Raw genomic sequence first — 24,463 nt, 5'->3', positions numbered from 1 at the left:
CACGTGGGTTTACCAATACTTACTACACTGGCTAGCGTCCACCTTCACCTTAAAGCAACTGGTTTAGCTAAGCTGTCATGGGTACGAAAGCTCACAAATTAGCAGAACAAATGTATGGGAAATTGAAAATGCTTCTAGTTTTCATCAATTAGAACCCGTTACACATCAGGGGATTGTCATATATAGCATAAAAAAGGGTGGGTTATATCTATGATATAACCGCAATGTTGACGTGGCACTTTGCGTCCATTATTCTGAACTACCAAAATAGTTAGCAGTGGTTCACGCCCAACAGGGGGGAAAAAAGGTACCTTACCTTAGCAATCATTTGTTTGTATTGATTAAATTTTTGATTTAATGAAACAATTTCCAAATTCAATTGAGTTCAATATATTTGCTTTGTGAGTGAAAAGATTGAAGAAATGCCATGTAAGGTTAATTCATGCATTGTGATAGATTATGTTCTTCGTTTTGTTTGGTATGATGCCTAGGACAAAATATGTGAACGGAAGAATTACCAAAAGATTATTTTATTTTACATTTCCCTCTGGAGTTTGTATCTGTCAAATTTACGCACTTCTCGAACCGCGAATTGCTTGATTTGATGAACTTCAGGTACTCAGTTTCGTTTTTGACATGTACGTCGAACGCATATTGTTTAATCAATAGGCGTTATCGCAGCAAATGTTTATTAACATTTTGTCTAATCATCAAATGGTATGCCTAAAAATTCAGTGAGCAGAAGATATGAAGGCATATCCTTCAATGCAATCTTGAATAACCGAGCCAAAGCGCTATATTCGTACACGTTCTTGAATTCCGTGTTAGGAAAACACTTTTCGGAGTGCAAAAAAACATGCAGAAGTACCTCCGGCTTACACGAATCAGCAACTTCAACTTCTACTTTTTATACTATAGAGGTTTTAAACATGAAAGTTCATTCGCCTCTAGTGTCTGCACGATTGTCCCAGGTTCCTAGTAAATTATTTTCCCAAGACCATGTTCGGGAAACATGCAGTCTGTTAAGCGAACACATTTCAGTCGGAACGAAAATGCCACCGACTTGCATGTACTTGCAATGCCGATTTTCCCAGACACTTTGGTTTAGAAGTCTGTATTAGGTAAACAGTCGAAACAAAAATGCCCCTGACTTACATGTATTTGCAATGCCAATTTTCTCGAGGCTGCTTGGTTTTGATGCCTGTGTTGGGGAAATTGTAAATCGGACCAATCAAAACGAGGCAGTTAGGGCGTTTAGATAATGCCTAACATTTTACAGTTATTTAATTGTTTATGTAAAGAAAATTAACATTTTATTAATTGCGATAGATGCGTAGAAATATTCCCTATCAATTGATGCAAACATCTTTCCGATCCAGTAAGAAATGTTCCAGTTATAAGCATTCGCATTCTTTCATGTATTCCTGCATCTGTTCTGTCCTGTGTTTAGGTTTTCATTTAACCCCCCATATATTCCGGTTAGACGTAGTCCCACGTCAACAAATGTTAGGGGGTTTCCGATTCGTTGTAGATCGTCAAAATCCGCTAGCGGCAAAAATAGTTATTGACACTAACTTTATTTCATAAAAATGCGACGTGTTTTCTGATTTGGCACCCTTAATGAAAGACGTAGTTCTACGTCAAAAAATTCAAGCAATTCAGTATTTCAAATTAAAAACATAACGGTTGTTCTTCAAAAAAAAGTCAGTGAATATTGGCAAAGGGGCCGTGTTCAATCGTACGGCGCAATTTGGTGGAGATGCTCTCCGAAGAGCGCTGGACGGCACTGACATCCATCTTCCGGATGCATTCCGATCCTCGTGGTAAGCTGCTTGGAGTCCGTGGAACGCTAATTATTCTTGTACAATAGGGCACTGAGGGAGCCGAAAAAATCCTCGATCGGACGGCACTGGGACAAGTTGTTCGGGTTCCGTTCCTTGGGTATGTACGGTATTTGTTTTTCCTCGTGGTACGCCAACGGCTTCTTGGCGTAATAGGAAGACGCCTTGTCCGGCCAGAAGACAAACTTTCCATCAGAATGATGCTCCTTTTAGAACCGAACCAGAATCTTCTCCAGGCACTCCTTCTGCTACACCTTCTGGTTGATGGCAAGTCCGCTCTGCTTGTTAAACCAGGGCTTTGAAATCCCTTTGTCCGAGATTGCTATGTACAGCATAACTTTCTTCTCAAACTTACGCTTGCATTTTTACTTCACCCAGTGGGAAGTGGGCGTTTTGTCGCTGGTATTGTATCGATCATTGCCGGGAATGTGTGACTCTTTCGATAATTCTTCGTCATCCACCGGCACTGAGATTTCACGGTCGCTATCTGCTCGTCCGTGTACTCTGGCGACCTAGTCTTCTTCTGGTTATGTGGATTTAGGAATGGGAGCAGGTAAATTTTCTGCCGGTGTCACGCAAACTCGTACCGTCCTTGTTGTCGAACAGCTTTTTCGGAGATTCCTTCTTCTTTTTCGTTATGATCTTCACCGGAGGGCCACTACCGGTCTTCCGCTCGACGTTTTGGGTTGCCAGGATCTGGTAAACAGTACTCACCGGTACATTTTCGTGGTCTACTTCCTTGACTTTCACGCGTTTCGAAGAACTGTACAACACGTTCGCGAAGTGCTTACTGTTCCGACCCCATCTTTGATCGAACTGAAAGCACCCGAGCAAAAAAAACGAGCATCCCGTTTTTAGGGAGCACAGGGAGCAATTCTTCGCTGATAAAAAATCACGCGCTTCACTTTTTTACAGAAAGGTATTGAAATGAAACTTATTTTTTTTTAACACCGTTACTTGGTTAGAAAGTGATCGTACAGTTTCCTTGCACGGTTTCTGGCAACCAGGTTCTTTTTCAGCGTCCTTTTGGGATGTTTGCTGACGTGGCACAAAACAAAATCCTCCCGCATACAAATCTGTCGAACTGTACTGTGAACCGCAGTGAACTTTCTCGCCAAATCACGTCTAGTTATCCCAGGATTATTTCGGACAGCCCTGATGATCTTCGCTCGTCGGTTCTGATCATATGTTCCATTTCTACGTTTGTTATGCTTTGTGCGATCCAACGTCAATGTTTCCCGGTAATTTTTGAGTACGGTATTCACAATAGATTTAGGAAATTGGAAAGACTTGGCGATCATTCCTCCGGTCAGGGTTTCAATGTGAGTTTGCAGATTTTTTTTCTCACGTTCCATAACTTTTCAACCAGTGTATCACTCCTGATGAAATTTTTACCACTAAGTAAACAGTCCTTTGCCACTTTGTCCAACTTCATTTGGAATAGCGAACGAACACAAGAGAATGTGATATTGTGAATTGAATAACACAAACACTTGGACTAAAAACCTTTCATATTATTATTTACCCTATTTAGCTGTATATTTCATTTAGAATTAAAACAATCTTTCTTTAAAAAAACTATTCAGATATTGTTTAAAATCTGCTTCAGATCGTTCGGAAGGCAGCGCTTCATGCTCTCCAGATGCCGGAGCAGCTGCTCGCGAGTATCCTTGGTGTTGAGCGGCACCGGCAGGGCACTCATCTGCGCACTGCTGCACAGCGTCAGCTTCTGCTTCAGCCGTAGGATCATATCGACGATCTCGACCTCGTGCTTACCCTTGACCCAATCGGTCAGATTGGACTCGGACAGGGTCTGCATGTGCAGTGCTTGGAGCGTCTGCTGGAGTTCGTGATACCGCGTCTCGTACCACCCCTTGAAGTTGGGCGAGGAGAAGAACCGCCGGTAGAGTCCCTCCCAGTCACCCTTGCAGGTGGAGGTCAGCTGGGGGCCACACTCCTCGAGGGTGGCCAGGAAGTCCTCCTGCTTGAAGGGGTTCGGCAGGGGGGCGGATTTGAAGGGTGAGATGTCTTTCTGGAGGGGCATCAGCGAGGCCAGGTAGCGCTCGAGCGGGATCATGAAGCTTTGGGTTAGCTCGAGCAGATGACGCCGGAGGAGGGCGGATTGTACTGACGGGGGGCGTTCGGTTTTGATGCCGAGCAGGATCTTCTTGATGAAGGCTTTATCCTTCGAGACGAAAGGTTTGTACTGGGTGTAGACCCCGGGGGACGAATCCAGGAGTTTGTTGGTGATTTGTTTGATTTTGGACAGCTTAGATTGGGGAGTGCTCGATGCGTCGGAGGAAGTTGAGGTCGAAGACGCGCAGCCGCCACTGGGAAGGGGTGATTGTTTTTGCTTTTGCTGCAGTTGGCTTTCGACGCTGTCCTGCAGGCGAATTGTGTGCGGCCAGTGTTGGAGGGTTTTCGCGAAGAAGGGATTCGTTACGCCGAGAATGATCGGTGGGTGACCGGCGGTTTTGCTTTGGGTGAACTCTTTGAATTCGGTGTCGTGGATGGTGAAGTAGGGGCGACTCTCGGCGCAGTACGACAGTGGGCTGATCAGGCTCATGAGGGTTTGGACCATGTGGGCGCAATCGGTTGGCGAGGCGCCGGTCACGACAATGGGTTCACCGGTGAGGACAAGCTCCCAGAGCAGATAAATGTGTGGCAGGAAAAACTGGAGACTCTTGAAGATGTCGATCTCGTGGACCGATGCGATTATTTGAGCTTGCGAGCCCGGAGATGTTGGAGTGTCGGATTTGATTTTTTCATTGATGGGTGTTTTGGTGTTTTGTTTTGGTAAAGCAACCTCGTAAACGCTGCCTAGAATGTGCAGGGAAAGATTCTCACCCGCCATCAGGGATGGCCAGTGGCAAATATTGTCACAGACGGCTTCCAGCGTTGGCTCGCCGCTGGCGAAGAACGAGGGAGCGATCAAGGAACAAATTTCATAGAACAGATTGACGAACGGAAGGCGACTGAGTAGAACTAAGCTTTTCTGGAAGTAACCTCGCTTCAGGGTGGCATCTTTGATCTGGCGGAAGTACACGAACCCCCAGAAGTGTCCGGGATCGGCCCGATGCACCGGTAGGCAATGGCAGTTGAAGTCGAAATGCTCCTTGCGAAGCGCAGAAGATTCTGACCCGGGCGAAACTCGTAACCTAATGTGGAACTGGGAATCTCCCATGCAGCCGGAATTGGAGTCCGGAAATGCCAAATAGCAGATATTCATTTTCTCCTGCTCGGTGAGTGTAACATGTTTTGGGTAGATTAATTCCATGGCTTGGCCAAGCTCCAGATCAAACGTTACTATACAAATACAGTGAAGCCATTCGCTGAATCGATCCCAGGTACCAAATTTTTCATCTAAATCAAGCGGTTTCAAGCTAGTAATCGTTTCCTTTGGCGATTCTTGCTCTTCTGCATCTTTCTCCTGCTTTTCGGCTTCCAGCAGAACCTTTTTGTGTTCGTAAACGATCCTATCGATTTCGAATCTCTCAAGTCTTCCTTTGTCCAGGGTGGCTTTCAGCTCAATGTTCCCCTCGACAACGGCGTGGAGCACTCCGTTCGTGTCGGTGCTGAACAACAGCCCCACGTCTTCGATATCCCCAAATGACCCCTCGATTATCAACTTCCCCAGCATCACATTATCACTAACAATGGCACTTTCCCCTTCGTACAGCAGTTGTGCTTCACGAAAACTCTTCACTCGATGCTTCACCTTTAAGGGAACCGTCGAATTTCTACTGATCAATATCCTTGGTGAACCTTCGATCGCACTTTCCGACACTAGGGCAATCGATCGCGGCACCAAATCCAGCCACAGCAAGTCCTGTATCTCCGCCGATTGTTCCCCACTCAAAATAGCCGCCGCAATCGATGCCCCCACGACAACCGCTTCGTCCGAATTGATGGAACTGCAAAGCGATCGACGGTCGAAGAACTCACTCAACATCACCTGCACCTTCGGTATCCGGGAGGACTCTCCCACCAGCATTATTTCGTGGATGGCAAATCGATCCTTCCTCGCTCTGCGCAGTGCCGTCTCCACGTGAAGCATAACCTTATCCGACAGATCCCGGGTCAACTCATCGAACAATTCGCGGCTCAGAATGGAAGAAAACGATTGCCCCTCGAAGAGATCTTCGATCTCGATTGTCGCCCGATTGGTGTAGGAAAGTGTCCGTTTGGCTTGTTCACACGCTTTCCGAAGTCTCCTCAAAGCCGTCTTACACGAGGAAATGTCACGCGAGTGTATTCGGTTGAATTCCTTGCAGAAATGCGCTAAAAATCGGTCATCAAAATCCGTCCCACCCAGCTGAGTGTCACCGGATGTGGCCTTCACCTGGAACACCCCGTTGTAGATTGTCAGAATGGTCACATCCAGGTAGCCTCCGCCCAGCGAACAAACCAACACAAACTGTTCACCGATCACTTTTTTGTTGATCCCAAACGAGATTGCCGCCGCCGTGGGCTCATTAACCAGCCTCAGCACATTGATTCCGGCTATCGCCGCAGCATCCAGCATGGCTTGCCTCTGCCCATCGGTGAATCCCGCCGGCACCGTAATCACTGCCGAACCCACCACTTGCCCGAGCTTCCGCTCGGCCATCGATTTCAAATTGGCCAGCATCACTCCGCATATTTCCTCCGGATGGTAACCTTTGGTTTCGCCCTTGAATTGTACCTGCAGCTTCCTTTGTTTATCCCCACCCAGCATCCGTTTCACATTCAGCACCGCATTGCCAGGATCCCGATCGGCTTGCGCTAACGCGTCCTCACCCACCAACCGCTCCTTGTCGGTATATGCCACGCAGGATGGGATCCGGTGGCTTGCCGACGCATTGGTGATTATCTCGAACTTACCGCAGCGATACACACCCACACTCGAGAAGCTGGTTCCGAAATCGATTCCGATGGCCAGCGAATTGCGACCCTTGTGCTCCATGTTCTCACCAGCTTGCGGCTTCTAGCTTCAGCACATTTCGCTTCCTTGGTGGTCTGCGAATGAAATACATATAATCTGTAAGCATTTTAATTGACTTTAATTGCTCGTATAATCTTGGGATTGGATTAAATCTATGACGTAAAATATTCTTTTCCTAAGCTAAGTTTACTTTCCATTCCTCGATTTTACGATTTCATACATACTTCGCAATGCGAAACAAAAAGATCGCATTTTCGAACTTACTTCCTGCTTTGGTTTGTTGAGCTATTTCCAAACAGCAACAGCAGCAGTAGCAGCTGTAATAATCCGCTAACTCAACCAGGAAATGTTTGTTTATTTCGCCCCCACTACCCGATTCAAACTTCACCACAAAAAAAAAACACTTTCACCTTCAAATCGATACCACCGCGATTAGGTCACACTGTTCGTCCCGAAATCCATGAAATCGTTCACTTTTCGCCCCAATCCACGCAAGTAATCCTTCTCCAGTGCGTTCACGAAACTAAATCACCCCAAGCTTGGGCATTTAGACTAAGAAAAACACTTTTCTTCTCAGCTGCTGCTGCAGCAGCTGAAACCCTTTCTTCCTCGCACAAAACAAGCTAGCTGGTTCACTTCGGAAGCAAATTTCAACACGTTTGACGTTTACATAATTTTGGTTCAGTGGATCGACCCGACCGACGTGCGAATGTGAGCGAGAGCGAGAAAGAACCAGCGAAGAGATTCCTGCTGTGGGTGAGTGAATGAAATGCGCGACGCGCAGTCGCATTGCGCGCCATGCGCGCTCTGTATTTGAAAATTCAAATTAATTGTAATGTGGAAATAACCGCGTGGACGGATGTAGAGAGGATTTAAAATTTTAGTTAAAATCAATAGACACTGATGGCCCATTCCGTGGTAACTTGAATAGATTCCATCTCGAGTAGCAATGAAGAGTCGTTTTACTTGCTCACCTTTGTTTTGTTCCCAAATGGAATATAAAAGTGCAATCTGGCACGGATTCATTCGAGATATACAGTCAATCACAAAATTTAGCATACACGCCTGATTGATTCGTTATTTTGAGTTCAGAACTTCCTTCGTGTGAAAAACGATATATGGTAGATAGGGGCAATATGGTCCCCCTAAGAACGAAACGTCTTAGATCGTGTAGGAACTTTTATAAATTATACTACATGTGAAAACCTCACGATTTGAAACCTTATTGATCGAGATGGGAGATGAATGGTAAGATGGGGGTAAGACGGACATGTTAAGGAAAACTTCAATTGTATCTTTGGAAACTCATGTTTTCAAAAATTTAAAAGCAGTTTCTTACAGTTCAATATACTGGTTTTCGAAATAACTGGCCGAATGTTTTATAAAAATCCATTTTTTTACTGAAATTAAAACAAGCCGAAAGGTAGAACATTTTTATCGGTTCCGACATAATGGACATGTAGTGGGGGGGTATATGGACAGGTTCATAATATACGAAGCGTAGAGGTTTATTGCTCGCGAGAGGAATAATTTCACTCTCTCTCAGTGTTTGTGCGTCCAGTAACTGAAATAGAACAAGAAAAAGCAATATAAAAAAAGAGTTGAATATTCATTCCTTCACTTTCCTTCATACATTGGATGTGACTGTTTTTTTTTTGCAATTTTCGGTTTTTGTTTCTCTATTCCACTTTTGATCAGTATTCATTGTCATAGGATGGTTTAAATATTATAGAATAGCATGTAGAAGGGTTTCCCATCAACAGAAATTTGAAATTCATAATGCAACTATACAAATCAACCACCTGTCCATCATACCCCCACTGTCCGTCTTACCCGCAGCTCCCCTACGAGTGGCATCGATAATCCGGTTCCATTCATCGCCACCCGTAGAGGAACCGAATTGTGTCCCACAGTAGGAACATAGGGTGTCCGGTGGAAGATTCTACAGGCAAACCTTTTTTGTGCGGGGGATAGGGACCGACAATCCGATAAAAAGGTGGTAATCGCTTGGTGCCTAGTCCGGAATAAAACATCCCAATCAAGCTCCCAGTGTTTCTGCCGGGCGACTAATAGACACGCGTGGTCTTGTGTTGTCCTGATGGGAAACAGAAACAGCAAAAGATTTTTTTAGTGTGAAATGTCACCTTAACAACTTTACAATTTCACGATTGACTGACTGTACACTCGACAAAAAATTAGAAGAACACGAGTCGAGTTTTTTGAACGATTTTCGAAATGTTGTAACTTTGTTAAAATTCAAATTCAACAGTTCCAGTTCCAAAGGTTTATGTTTCTAGTATAAAAATATACTATGCTTATATTAGATTGGGGAAAAAATTATCCATAATTTTTTTTGTTTCGGGTTGTCCGATTTGGGTCAAATATGCACCGTTCTGTTGTAAAATTTGTTGCCATTCTAAAGGTAACTTCATAACTTTTGATCCCAATTTCTTATCACTCTGGAAATTTTGCAATGCGAGAAAAAGGTGGTAATCGCTTGGTGCCAGGATATGGTGGATGCATTGAAACATCTCAACCAAGCCCTCGGAATTGTGTGACCTTGCGTTGTCCTGAAAGAACGAAACGTCTCTTCTGTTGGTAAATTCTGGGCGTTTCTGGTCAATCGCTAGCTTCAAACGGTCTATTTGTTGACATTAGAGATCTGAATTTAGTTTATTATACAAAAAAATTTTTTTTTTTTAATAAACCAAATTGCACGTATTTTATTGTTGCAGCATCGGCGCCAAAAACATGATTAACAGCGGGCTGGCTTGCTTTTTCGCATTTATAAAATGAAAAGTAAAAAATGTATCGAATTTTCTCTTTGTTGACCTCCATTGTTACCACCCTGTTACTCACAACTGAATGGAACAAACACAAAACAACAAAAAAGTTTTCTTTGGTGTGAAGTGCCAACTTTACAACGAGCCTAAACTTGAAATTGAATGATCGATACTACGCGAGATATTGATCACCAAAGCCAGCCAACGAGGAAATAATGGATAACTTTTTCCCCAACCTAATATTATTGAAATTTTCTACATTTATTTACAAAAAGTGTCAAAATCAGGTATCTTGTAGGTTTTTAGAAATGAACTGTAAATTGGTAAGCTTAATAGTTAATACTAATGTTAGAAGGGTAGTTTTTAGATTCCCGAAAAACCTCTGAAAACGTTTCACTTCGATACGTCAGCCGTTTTTCTGAGCCGATCGATCAAAGCTTTGAGCAAATCTGAGGAGCATTTCATCGCGATATGTACCAGAAGTACAAAGTGTTATGCGTATTCGTTGAATAACCGAATCGTAACTTTTATTGTAGAGGATTGTTTTTTTTAATGAAATTTCGATGTATTCTGAAGTAATAAAAAACGAATTGATTTCCATAATTTTTAACTGGGAGATAGCTTCTGTGAATTTAGGAGTGTGTTTGGAATATTTCGTGCCTTTTTTTCGATCGATCATTCAATTTTCGTAAATTCGAGCATTGTTTCCGGATTAGAAATACAAGTGCAAAGTGCAGCACATTTCAAGCCGTATGTGAAGAAGATATTTTGTTGCGGTGAGAGTTATGTTCTTCGGTGAAAAACTGGAGGTGAAAACTTGTTGCACTAAAGAGAGGCAATACGTTTGTTATTCAGATAGCTTCTCATCAACACGAATGAACAGTCAGGAGTTGTAAAGAAAAGTTTACTCAGTGAAGCAACATAATTGCTGAGCTCATTGTGGACCATGTTGAAAAATGTAATTAAAAATCTTGCATTTGTTCCTGAGAATGACGGACCCTGTATAAATTGTATAAATAGCATTTATTAACATTTACTTCTTGAAAATTGATCTGTTCCATGTTGAAGATCCGATTGCCCAATCTTCACCTTCTTATCAATATAGATTAGGAATCTGAACCACACAGAACCGTTGCTTTGTCTAGATGTAATAAAAGCATTCGAAGCTTTCTGGGAATAAAAACTGAATTGATTTTTTGTTTAATTTCTTTATCTTCGTAACATTTGTGTCACCAAGCAATTAAAGTTTTAATAAAACAACTTATTACACCCTTCGTAAAATTAGAAGACAAGAAGGTACAACCATCGTTGGCATAGTACCGAAGAAAAAACGTTGTAAAATATATGCTGTAAAAGTGCAAATGTAATCCCATATTTATCGTTGCTCTTCACTGGGTTGAAATGCTTTTTTTTTTCTTACGAGTGCATATTTTACAATCTCTTTAGATTTTTTATCTCTCCCGAGGATGATTCCTTTTGCCATTCGTTCACATTACACCTGCGTGGAAAACTGCACTAACCGAGAAAATTACACTTCGAACAACCTATTAATCTTCACGAAGTTGCCTCTGGTGGGAAATAAATCCGCTTTACGGTGGGGTTCTGCACTTACTGTTCTGTACTTGACCGGCTTTTGTTTTCTCTTCTCGTTCCAGGTATGGGAGTCCACATCACAGCCGGTCACAGTCCGTCAAAACACCCGGCAGCCGAGCGTCAGGTCGACCAAATCAACTCTGTTTGCCCCAGCAGCGGTCCAGGTTAGTACGAATTGACATGCGTGAATGACAGATGAAGATCTCATCAGTTGAAATAGAACGATTCTCAGCAGGAGTTTGCCTCGACCGTGTGTGAGCAGAAAGCTCTGCTCAGCCATAAACAAACTTTTATTAACACCGGATATGGTCTATTCCCATTCCGTCACGCGATATGCTTTATCGGACCCAGGAAAAAGTTATCATGAAAATGAAAACCCACCATGAAGTTTTTTCCCCGATTTGATTATCCATCTTTCATCATTCCTCGCTACTGATTGCGGTCGCTCCGTTCCGCTGTCTGTAGCTTTTCCAGACACGAAACGGTTCATTAGATGTGTTAAATCATACGGTACATAGTGCAATGGCGTGGTCCGCTATAATGAATTAGCAAATTATACAGCACGTACACGTGGCTTCACTTTAGCACCTTCCGGTCATTTTGTGGAACTATGGGAAACCCCTGTGGTGAGCCCAGAGGAAAAAGAACAATAGCACCTAGCTAACCTAGTTAGAACGTGTAAATTGCAGGTGTTGTGAACCCTTTCTCAATGAGTTAATTATAACTTCAAGAGGGAGAAATTGTTTTTACACGGTCATTACTATTTGTTTTCCGAGTTTTCAGCAGGGTAACTAATGATGAAGTTTTATTGTGCGATACCGGTTTTCGATTACTTTCTCAAACACAATATGTTCTCCAATAGTCTCTAATGGTTAAGAAACCAACAGATGGCAAATCCTACATAAACAGAAATGAACCGTATCTCCTTTCGTTACTTTTCATTAACACCAAATAAAAATAAAAGATGTTTTTGGAGCTGAAAAAAGTGTATCATTGCTACGTTTGTTTGCTATAAACTTAAAAAAACGCTTTTGATTTACATAGAATGTTGGCATATGTGTACCTGTCTATTCATTTTTTGGTGGCCTTGATGCGTGATTCAATGGTACCTTCATTTTAGCCTTGAAGTCCCACGTTAACAATGCGATCGGTGCTCGGACACCACCTTCCTATTTTTTTTACATTTTTCATCGCTTCTTTGCGTTTAGCAATCTTCATATTCTTCTAGGTTTCATAGGGTTCCTCAATTTACTACTCTAAATATAATGGTATCTTTCACCATTACTTTTTTTGAACTCGTTATTTTGTCATCTTTACTTTCAACAGTTTTGAAAATCGCCCGCGCTGAAATGATACATTTCTGAAAAGAAAATTCTCTCGCAAAACTGGATTGATCGCAATTTCATTCAATATCGTGAGGATGACTGGCTGGAGGCAATAAACATATTTTTTCCACTGATCTTTTGAAATGGCCGGTAGCTGTCTTCAAAATAACTACTCTGACGACTCCGTCCATACCAGGATGTAATTGGACAATACGACCCATTTTCCATCGAGTTGGTGGTAAGTTTTCATCGCGTACAATAACTAACTGTCCTACAGCAATGGGAAGTGGTGGTTGACACCTTTTTGTACGTTTCTGCAACTGTGCCAAATACTCCGATCTCCATCTCTTCCAGAAACACTGCAATATCCTCTGGGTGGCTTGCCGTTGCTTTATTCGGTTCATTGGAATTTCGCTGACGTTCGTATCCGGTAGTTGGAACTAGCATACTAGTTCCTATCAAAAAATGTCCTGGAGTGAGAGGCTCCAGTTCATTTGGGTCATCGGACATTGAAATCAAAGGTCTCGAATTCAGACAACTTTCAGCCTGAACCAGCAACGTGCTCATATCCTCGAAGGACAATACCGTATCGCCTATAACTTTCATGAGATGGATTTTTGCCGATTTTACCGCTGCCTCCCACAAACCTCCAAAATGTGGGGCGCTAGGTGGATTGAAGTGCCTTCGGGAAGTACACCTCTTGAAATGAGGTCGGCGGGGTTTTGGCATCCAGGAACATGATTCCAAGGACGATTTTCAGCAATCTGTTGGATTTTCGCTTCTCGGTTGGCTACAAAAGTTGTCCATGTAGACGGAGTTGCCCTTATCCATTGTAAAAGGCATGTTGAGTCAGTCCAGTAATATACCGCTGGGCTAAGTTTGACAGCCGCTAGAATCTGTTCCGATAACTGCGTTGCTAGCAACGCTCCACACAATTCTAGTCGTGGAATGGATTGACGGTGCTACCTTTGATTTCGACGAAAGCAATATTATTTTAGTTGCGCCATGTGAATTGCAACTTTTTTAGGTATGCACAGGCACCATATGCTTTCCCCGAAGCATCTGAGAACGCATGAAGCTGAATGGTGATTGAATTGGGGACCAAAACGTTGAACGTTGTCAGTTGTTATGCTATTCAAAATAGGAAGTTGTCTTTGGAATTTTTGCCTTGCTTGCACTTGTGGGAAATGTGTCATCCCAATCCAGTTTCCTTCCCCTTTCATCCTCAAATTTCCACAGTCGTTGCACGAAATGTTTTCCAACAGATATGACTGCTCCGACAGCAGTTTTATTACGAGTATGACAGCTTTATTACGAGTTGTATAATTTTGTATCCAACAGAGTGAATATTAAAATTACAGCATTCTACATTTGAAAGATCAAAACACTTTATATTCTACGTGAATAGAAGTGATTGACAATAGAGGTTAGGAAGATGATTAAAGCTGATTGAAATATAATCATCGCTATCGGAAAACCCGGGTGTTTCCCTTGATTTACACGAACAAATAGTTTTGCAACGTACAGTAAACCTTTTAGAGATCCAAAATACCAATGTGCGTCTGAAAAAAATAAAGTGATGGGCGCAAAAAAAATTCTCCCCCCTTCAAAATCAAAGTGTTCCAATATCAATTTTTTTTCGAACTTTTCGGTATTCCAGTCAATACTACGTAAAAGTACGTAACTAGTAGAGTTCAGTATCGTTGATTAATTTTTTTTAGAAAAATAAAAATGGCTTTTGTTCCTAAAAGGGGAACTTTTAGGGTATGACATAAAAAAATCCACTTCATGGTTTATTTCAAAAAAATAATAAAACAAATAATTATTAGTCAATATGACCCCCTTTAGTTTCGATAACCAACTGACAACGCTTTGGCATACTCTCCACGAGGTTCCGAAGGTGTTGGGGGTCCAGCTCGTCCCACTCCATCGAGCTTGCGACAATCTTTAAAAACGCTCAGGAACATTTCTCAGTGATCAGTTGGAACTGCGAAAAGCGAGTGAACAGATTAAACAGTTCTAAAAATGTCACACATTGTAGATTCTTAGCAAAATCATATTGTCCTCAAAAGCCCAAAGAGTTGTCTACAACCCTATGGATACGGATTTTTTGTTTTGTTGTGTTGATCGCACCCCCCCCCCCTCCACACTACGCCACTGTCTAGCTTCTTCTCTGAAGAATATAGACGACAACAACCTTTCCAGAATTTAGAAGGCTACTTCCATTGGCTGTTGACACCTTTTTGGTTGCGACTTAATGGAACTTGAAGGACTACCTTCCTTTGTTCATTTAAACAGGAAGATTTGAATTTGTCAACCTCTACTACTCTCTGTCATATGCTACACATGGCTTACCTTACTTTTTATTGATCATGTTTATTCATCACCCCTTAACTTCCGACAGCTCTATTCCCATCACTTATGCCATGTGACTTTGCTTTAGAGCTATTGGCGGTGCTGTCAAATCAGGTGGTAACCGCGGAATTGCCCTGGGGACTTAGGGGTCGATTTCTGATCGGCCCAGTAGACAGCTTAGGTTATGCTGCGTTTTTTCATGAGCAATTTGCTGATCTCTCTGCATTTGTCGAGGTACATTCGGTACTTCGGACAGTGCTGATCGGTGTTCGACTCAATGTTAAGGTTTACAATGAAATATCGCAGATTTCTGACGATTTACTCTCGAATAGTGTTGGATAGCGGTGGATTCAGTTTCGACGAAGGGCCTGATTTCCCGGAAATACTCTTTCTACGACTGATCAGCTAATAATTAGTCAAAATGCGATGGTGACTAATCATTCCCTAGCAGATTGACATTCCTTCTATTCGCTTGCCACCCGTGACAGATCCGTTGAGTTGGTCCTGCTGGAGCGTGCCGATGTACATCGATGTCTTAGCTTTAGCGAATAGTGTTGTCCCTGTCTCACTGTTTTATATTTCTAAATGACGTGACTCATAATTTTGAATTTTGAGTTTATTTTTCAAAATATAGACATTAAATGTTTAAGATATATACAGAAAATAAATTATCGATCATATGGTTTCCTTTTCTCAATTTTTCAGGGTGGCATCGATGCCAAACACCGGTGTCGAAGAGGAATACTACAGACTGAGGCACTTTTCCATCACGGGCAAAGGAGTTGTAAATCGAGGCGATTCTCTCAAAAGTCGTCGCAGTAAATCCAATACCAGTGTCGCCAGTTCCAACTCCAGGTTAGTATGATGTTTAATTCCCGGAAAATACTTGAACTGGAATATTTACTTTACGGCAAAGGGACAGAGAGAAGATTTTTTTGTTCTTCTCCGGGATGTGAAGCTGTCAGTACATTCTTTTACAATTAAAATCATTAGGATCTTTTTTCTTCTCTCGCCCTCTCCATCTTAATACAACACAAATTTTGAGTAATTAAAAAAGTTGGCTTTGAAAAAAATCTTTGAGCCACGTTGATGTACCATCCTCCTTCCGTCGCTCAACTTCTACCGAGTCCAATAACGTTCAATTATCTGAGAGGATTACGGAACAAAAGCAATGGGAGAAAACGTTGGCTTCGCTTAATTTCCTGTCGAAATAAAGCGGCTTTTAAAGTTATTAAAGCACGGTAAACGTTTAATAAAGGACCGTTTTCCCCACAGAAGAAAGAACACATTTTCGTAATGGATGGAGAAAATTCGGTGTTCCAATAGTAAAGAGACAATGGAGGAAAGCCATCTTGCCAACGGAAACAAAATAAAAAAATACATTCCTTTGTCACCAAAAAGACAAAAGATGACAACTGAAGAAACCTTTTGATGCCTTTGTTGATGATGGGATTTTGGTTTAGTAGTTTTAATTTGCTTAATGGATGAATCCCAGATGGATACAGAGATACATTTTTATTTTGAAAACTGATATACAGTCAGAAAAGAGGAAGTGTTAAAATATTCTCCCTAGGCGCACATAAACACACTACACATATCCGTACATTACAAAAGCGAGCATATGAAACAGATTTAATTAACAGTTTTAATTAATTGAATTCATCAACGACACAGACGGTCGGAGATGGTTTGAAAAGTGCATTTTAAAATATGTGTGTCTGTGTTATACATTGCAGCACCGAGCACTTGACAGCGGTGGGGGCAGGTTCCGCCCGAACTTCAGCCACATGCAGCCTCGCGTCCAGCAGGGAGAGCAGCACCTCGAACCCAGCGTCAGGTCCGTACAAGTGAGTATCCTGTGTGCATTAGGTGAGAGCACTTTGCCACAGCCGAGTCCATCGGATGAGTGTTGCTACAAAGTGGCTGAAAACTATTCCCACGTTTCATAATGATTTATTCCTCTCATTTCATATCGGCCCAACCTTGGCGTTAAACGGACACGGTGTATGTATCGATCGTTGCTTCCGGTTTCGCTGTTTTGGGTGTACTTTTTGGCGGGCGCAAATACACACACACACAGGGTGCTTATGTTGGGTGGTGCCGCTGTCGGAAAAAGTTCATTAGTGTCGCAATTTATGACGTCTGAATACCTGCATGCTTACGACACCAGTATAGGTAAGTAAAAGTTTCTTTCCAAATTGCATGCTTCAATGTTCGATGTTATTCATTGTTATTCAGCCTTGAGACCTTGACTAAATCTGATCGTTAATTTGTAACAGTGAAATGCGGATGGATTAAAATCCCTTGAACAACATAAAGCGATAGAAACTCCACCCGAAAACCGGCAGAATGTTTGAAAGTATAAACCCGAGTGAAGTGATTAATTTGAAACTTATCGCAACCCACAGTCATATTATTTCGTAAACTGATTGTTCAAAAACACCTATTTGAAGGAAAGCACTAGTCAAAACGATAATGCTTCCAACAAGGGATGGAAGTGAAAATAGTTATTGAATTATTTTCAACAGTAGCAACTCAAATTTGATTAAAATTTTCATTTTTTTTAAACAAGATTGTCACAAATTTTTAGAATCTCTTTCGAAACTCGTGACATTGAACAGTGATTTTCACGGTTCACACTAATAAATTTATAATGGCTATTCGAAAGCTGCTGGAAGCTGGAAATATTTTCGGCAGTGCGACAAAATTTAGATCACTAAAAAACGTTATAGTTTATTAGAAGAAAATTTTCTGTACTTATTTTGGTTTGAATGCGGGTTTTTTTTTGTTGCCCCTCTAACCTCGAGTAAACCGCGAGTAATCGGTCGAATCCCACTAAACATAGAATTAAGTTTTGTATGAACCAATCTTTAGTGGCTCCGCAAAGCAAAGTGATTGTTGAGAACTGTTTTCAAATCGTCAAATGGTTTGGAATGAACATAAAAAAGAAAATAAGCTTCAGGCAGTTCAACTGTCTAATTGAAAATGATTAATGATTAACAGTGTGACACAACACATAACAGATAAAGTATATGTGGATCAATGAATAAAAAAAATATATCGCCATTGATTACATTGAATATGAAGTTTATGGAGCAGAAACGAGAAATACTTACAATTTCGTGATATTTTGAGGTAAAATACACATGAAAACATGAAGTTGCTTTAATTTTGATGGGTAACTCTGGTAGTGTGATTTCTTATTCTTATTCATATTATTAGTCTTATTCTAAGGCAGTAGCAGTAGTTTTTTTATTTGGTGAAATAATGTTCGTTTACAGACTATCAAAATCAAGTCGTATTAGTTCTACTGTTCAATCTATCATAGAAGAAATTGAGTCATTGAGAATTATGAATATGAGTCATGAAAATTATTAATATTTTAGTGCGTTCCATTTTTTGTGATGCAATGTAATGTCGCTCTCAATAAGTCCTCGCATAATATTCACTGGCATCCTCCTAGTATTGATATCATTTTTCACTGTATAATTGCCCATGTTGCCGCAACGCGGAAGACACTGGCTTAAGATGTTCGTCACCCCTTCATATACAGAAGTCATTCACTAACTGGACTATCTTCAATTGGACTTATCTATAACAGGGCGTACATTAACTCGACTGCAAAGCAAGTATGTATCAATAATAGATGTCATCTTCAATTTGAAGTTTTACTTTTGCTGTTTTGCAGTCCAGTTAGCGAGTGAAATTCGATAATTGAATTCCGGCCCCATTAACGAACGATCACAGTATGGATGACACTTTCCTCGTTGTTTTGATGAAATCTTGCATGAAATTTGAGTGATGCATGATATCTTACATCTGATCACTTCAACATGTTTACATTCGAAAACGGTCTTGCTAATTTATTTGATAGAACGAATTATTGCAAACAATTTTGTGTTGCATACAACAATCATGGGAACGAAGTAGGAAGAAAGAATGCATAATACATGATTTACCTTCGCATCAGCTCGCAAAACATACCTCTTTTATTTGTTAAATTGCTCACTTGTTTTATTATTTCCACTTTTGATGCCTCAGACAAAAAAAAAGCTGGATAAATTTGCCGTCTAATGGTGTATATTATAACATATATCCTAAGAACGATTCTGCTTAGTATGCATTTGAAAACTCTTAATAAACGTTACATTTTTCGTAGAGTGACCCCCCTATATAGAAATGAAAGACGTAGTCCTACGTGAAAAAACGGGTTTTGCGATTTTTAATCCTTTTGAATGAAAATTCGAACTGGTCAATCTCATCGGCTGCTTGTTCCAGTATTTGGCCGTTGAAGTAGGATTTTTAGCCATTTCACTTCATTTCTCCAGTTTAGCTTTGATGATACCCAAACAAATATCAATTGGGCGGTATTCCGGGCAGTTCGGGGATCATCCCTTTCTGAATGACATCTAATCCGTTATCTGCACTGTTGGTTGACCACTTCCACGTTCGAAAGTCCTGGAAAGTCGCTTCGAAAGCCTTCATGGCGTTCTGACGCAATTTCCGATCCACTGTACCACTTGAACGTCTTGATTGAACCCTCCAGGAAACAGACAAACGTTCCTTGAAACGTTTAAACACTGCGCAGATGGTGGTATTGACCATTTTCTACTCCTTTGCGATCCTTGTACACGATTATTTTATTTTTTTAAATTTATTTGAATTATTCATCGATAATGTGTACAATACGCTTCCGAAAACATCGACAGGTTCTGAGCACAGTTTTGTTCAAGTGATGCTTAGGATATGGATAAGATTTTATCAAGCGCCATACAGAAAGGTTCAAACGATTGTAATATGGACTTGGTGAGGGCCACATTAATTTCGACCAAAACAGCAAGTGTTCTTATAGCCGGTTCCTGGAATAAATCGCCGCAGAAAACGACTGCAACAGAAACAACCACTCAGAAAAAGTGTAGTAGGATAGAAATATTGTGGCGCGGTATTTTATTTCAAAACAAAAATAAGGCGGGCAAACGTAATGCACCAGGCAAACGTTTGCTGTCCGGCACTTGCTAAATATTGGTCGGGCATTGTTAATGGATCGTATCTTATGTTTCTAACTAACCGGGCAATCAGTGGAACACAGGTTTGCTTGCGATACACCGCTACTTCACGATTCAGTAGTACTCCAGCTAACGACCAGACGGCAGCGAGCCTTTCTCATGGCCGAGAGTTTGGTTAATTTTTCCAAATTGGCCTTTTGGCCTCAATTCGAATGAACTGAGAAGCGTTTTTAATTCAAACCATGACGATTATCAATAATCAAGTCACAGTCTCGCTCCAGCTAGCAGGCAGCAGTCTTTCTCATTGCTGATGTCAGATATAGCTGTTTTACCCGAAACAATTAATGAATTGATACCGCATACTGCTGCTGGTGTAATTTCGTTCAGAACAAGCACCGTGTCGATTTTCATGCCATCTGGTGGAGAGTGCTTTTGTAGTTTTTGACTACATCATTGCTGCATCTATACTGAAGTGTGAGTTCAAAATTTTGAAAACGAGAGTGTTACGTTTGGGGTGCAAGGATTTGAGTGAAAATACCTCTTTACTGGCCGAACGAAGTGGTATGACAATCACTTTCGAAAGACAAAAAGTATATGAGTGATATTTGTTACTTACTGAGCCGAAATTTAAATTTAAAAACTGTTTCAAAATCAAACTATTGAGTTCACACAAATATATATTAGGCTGTCAAAAAAGTCCTGCGGTATTTTTTTTGAATTTTCATTTGTTCATAAAATTAGTTACAATCATCTGTTTTAAGTCAAATATGCGCCGTTTTGTTCGATGACTTGTTCCCAACGAGATGCCAACTTCATAATACCCCTGTTATAGAAGTTCGCTTCCTTATTGGCAGAAAACTCGGATAGCCAATTTTCACAGGCCTCTTTTGTGGCTAACTTCTGACTACCTAGCTCGTTCGCCATGAACAAAAACAGGTGGTAGTCATTTGGTGCAAGGTCCGGACTATACGGTGGATGCAAAAGAACCTCCCATCCGAGCTCCCGGAGCTTCTGGCGCGTCACCAAAGAAGTGTGTGGCCTGGCGTTGTCCTGATGGAAGACAATGCGGCCTCTGTTTATCAAAGATGGCCTCTTCTTCATGAGTGCTACCTTCAAGCGGTCCAGTTGTTGGCAGTACAGGTCCGAATTGAGCGTTTGGTCATAGGGAAGCAGCTCATAATAGATTATTCCTTGACAATCCCACCAAACACACAGCAGAACCTTCCTGGCCGTTAATGAGGGCTTGGCCACCGTCTGAGCCGCTTCAGCGGGCTTCGACCACGACCGTTTGCGCTTCACGTTGTCGTAAGTGACACACTTTTCATCGCTAGTCACCATCCGCTTCAGAAACGGGTCGATTTTGTTGCGATTCAGCAGCGATTCACATGCGTCGATACGGTCAAAGATGTTTTTTTGCGTCAACGTGTGTGGCACCCATACATCGAGCTTCTTTGTGAATCCAAGCTTCTTCAAATGGTTAATAACGGTTTGATGACTTATCCCCAGCTCTTGGCCGATGCTACGGCTGCTACTATGCCGGTCTTTCTCGGCTAATTCAGCGATTTTGTCGCAATTTTCGACGACAGGCCTTCCAGAGCGTGGCGCATCTTCGACGACCTCTACACCAGAACGAAAACGTTGAAACCATCGTTGTGCGGTGGAAATGGAAACTGTATCGGGTCCATAAACTGCACAAATTTTATTGGCAGCTTGAGATGCATTTTTACCTTTGTCATAGTAGTACTGTAAAATATGTCGGATTTTCTCTTTATTTTGCTCCATATTTGCGACACTATAACTCACGAGCGACTTAACCAAACAAAACACTGTTAAGGACTATATTATAGCGCGCAAAAATACCTTTCCAACAAGCTACAGTATGACTCGATACAATGAATACAACTAGAACTACGCGCTTACAACGACACCTCGCGGAAATACCGCAGGACTTTTTTGACAGCCTAATAAATATGCTTGAAGGTCCACCGAAGTAAAAATTGATCATCGGTTGATGCATGTCGTCGAATGACCGTGAAAGCACTATAAATATTGTACTCGCCCTGGTCGACCTTAGTTTTCTTTGCTACCGTATTGAACGAACGTGCAAAATTTTTCACCTTAGAATGCATCCTCAGAATATGAGCAAAGAAAGCATAATGCAGAGCTTGCACTGACAGACAGGAGCACAGTAGAAGAAAAATGTGAAACAGGACGACCGCGTTAGTTTCCAGACCGTTATGTGGAGATTGGTTGTGTATGATTTATTCATACGCATAAGTTGAAGATTTTAAACGTTATCAAACAGTTAACGGTGGTGGGGAAATAAATATGTAAACACCTCGGACCACACGCGAATTCTGCTTCCACAAAACCAGGCAAACCCATCGGTTCTTCTCATGAGCACCAAAAGTTCTTCAACACTCTTAAGTCATTAAAAAAATGTCGATGCATTCAAAAATAATATTCGAAGTAATCAAAAGCAATGTTTACAACTTTTCGCTGAAAGACAGCTTTAGGGAATTTAGAAGTGTGTTCGATTTTATTGGTGTAACGGTGATGATGTTTTGAATTGTAAAGGCTTTCTCGGACTCCTCTCAGACTTTCTCAATTCATTCACCAAAGGGCTTAAAAACGTCAATTTGAAAAACTAACTCAAACACTTGGTATTGAGAAAATAGATTTTTATACTATTTACAGAACTCTTTTTAATTGATCTTCTAATTGACCCTTTACAATTGCCTTTTACTATAAATTGCCTAGTACCTCTATCAAAACTCGTCATTGAACTATACATTTATTTTCAAGCACAAGTTTCGCTCAAGATTCTTGATTCATTTGCAAATAACATGTTTCTTCATTACATGGAATACATGTTTGATACAGAAAAGTAAATTTTCAATCATAATTTTCATTTTAAAAATGCGTTATTAAACCTGAGAGTCTATTTCCTTTTATGAACAACAAAATATTCGTTAGTGCAAACATTGCATAGACTAACAAAGTTTATTCCGATGTAATGTTATCACATATGGGAATTCAATTTTGCGACTTTCTCTCAAAGTTTTCCGAAAATGTTCCGATATTTTTTCCGTAACATTGATCTACGAACAGAGACAAATACAACAAAATAAAGCCGACCCAAATCTGATCATTACTTTCTCGGGTTTTGTGCTTTTTTCCATTTTTATTTGTATAGATTTTTGTAAAAAGAATATCTTTATTTCCTTCGGAGATCGAGACCATTTTCTCCTTATGGACAAAAGAGGCTTGAGCTGTTCAGGATTGGTTATTGTAGAATTTAGGCGTCTTCTAAAAATAATTCCTGGCACTTTTGTTCTGTAATATCTCAAGTACAGTATGGTTGCATCTGATTCATAGTCAACCTACGTGCTTTCGTAGTTGTTACATTAATTATGGAAAGAACGATCAATACTACTAGGAATGACTAGGAATACTAGGAATGAAATGATTTTACTATTACTATATGATGAAATCACATGGTTTTGTCAACTGCGGTATCATTCAGACAATGGTGTAATGTGCCAAACTAAAACTTAAGGCATCATGCACAAATTAGGTGATTTGAGGTTGTGTTACTTATTGGGATATGGGGGGGGGGGGTGTACAGATGCGGGGTGTAGCCGTAATCGTTACGTAACAAAAGTCCACCTTTATTCCTAATTAAATCAATGCGCCACTCAATGTTTCAGCAACTTCGATCTTGGAACCGAACGGGGTATGTTTCCTAAGCCAATATGATAAAGCATTTGTTGTAATAGGCTTAACAGCTACCAATAACCAGGCACCGATTAACGCATTTCGAATAACGCGTTTATTTTACGTTTATTTCATAATTTTGTCGAGACTGCCAAACATAATCCTATTCCATATGTTATCCCAGGATGCAGAATAAAGCTAGAATACCTACGTCATGCTAAAGCAGTTGGATATGGTACGTTGCAGTTCAAGTTTAACACTTCTTCATGATCGTTACGGATCTCACTTGGAAGAAAACCTCAAAACAAGTGATCCGGAAGTGAAAACGAAACATTTTCAGTATGCAGGGGAATCGTTAGCTGATCTGTGGAACGACCTAGCGATCCCGTCAAAGCAGAATATATTGAGTCCACAAACTCCAGAATCAATGAAGCATAGGCTAACCAAATAGTTCAGGTTTGGAATATTGTATTTTATTATTATATCATTTTTAGAAATTTCATGATAAAACTTGTCATATTCCAGATCAATGTTTTGTTTGACAATTATATTTAGACTTCCGACCCTTGTTCAAGTATCGTTCATCGCGAAACATCCTTTCAACTGATGCGGTACTGCTAGGCAGACACAAAATATGATCAATAAGTTTCACGAATTTCTTACACTCTGAAATTTGAAATTTGTTTCTAAAAATACTGGCACGCAACGATTTGTTACTTGCACGGATTCTTTGTTTCTTTTTTTCATCTCATTCTAATTCTTTTATTAATTAATCACTTATCAACCAAAATGCGAACAGGAACCATCTATGTGAACAGGAAGATTTATATCAATGCTTCATTGATTCTCTGCCAATTCAGGAGTGTTGTCCGTCTCCTAGACTTCTCTTAAAGCCCTCCATTTTTCAGTGTACCTCAAC

The 24,463-nt window shown here is 40.9% G+C and overlaps 2 protein-coding genes across 3 annotated transcripts in view; one reads left to right on the top strand and one right to left on the bottom strand.

Annotated features, from left to right (window-relative positions):
* LOC129764372 (uncharacterized) overlaps positions 1–24,463 on the top strand; it is a 330,024-nt gene that overhangs the window by 261,680 nt on the left and 43,881 nt on the right. For both annotated transcript variants that reach the window (XM_055763369.1, XM_055763370.1), the window contains 4 exons: positions 11,204–11,305; positions 15,527–15,676; positions 16,558–16,668; positions 16,902–16,996. In XM_055763369.1, coding sequence (XP_055619344.1) covers positions 11,204–11,305; positions 15,527–15,676; positions 16,558–16,668; positions 16,902–16,996 — 458 coding nt within the window. The remainder of the gene's footprint in view (positions 1–11,203; positions 11,306–15,526; positions 15,677–16,557; positions 16,669–16,901; positions 16,997–24,463) is intronic.
* On the bottom strand, positions 3,341–7,409 carry LOC129764371 (protein DENND6A). The gene is made up of 2 exons (XM_055763368.1): positions 7,030–7,409; positions 3,341–6,839 (listed from the first exon to the last, which is right to left on the bottom strand). Exon 2 carries the CDS (start codon positions 6,784–6,786, stop codon positions 3,424–3,426), a length of 3,363 nt encoding a protein of 1,120 aa, XP_055619343.1. The 5' UTR covers positions 6,787–6,839; positions 7,030–7,409; the 3' UTR covers positions 3,341–3,423.

The sequence above is a fragment of the Toxorhynchites rutilus genome, chromosome 2, assembly GCF_029784135.1.
Source record: "Toxorhynchites rutilus septentrionalis strain SRP chromosome 2, ASM2978413v1, whole genome shotgun sequence".
Taxonomy (NCBI): domain Eukaryota; kingdom Metazoa; phylum Arthropoda; class Insecta; order Diptera; family Culicidae; genus Toxorhynchites; species Toxorhynchites rutilus.
This window is presented reverse-complemented; position numbering and strand designations above follow the sequence as displayed.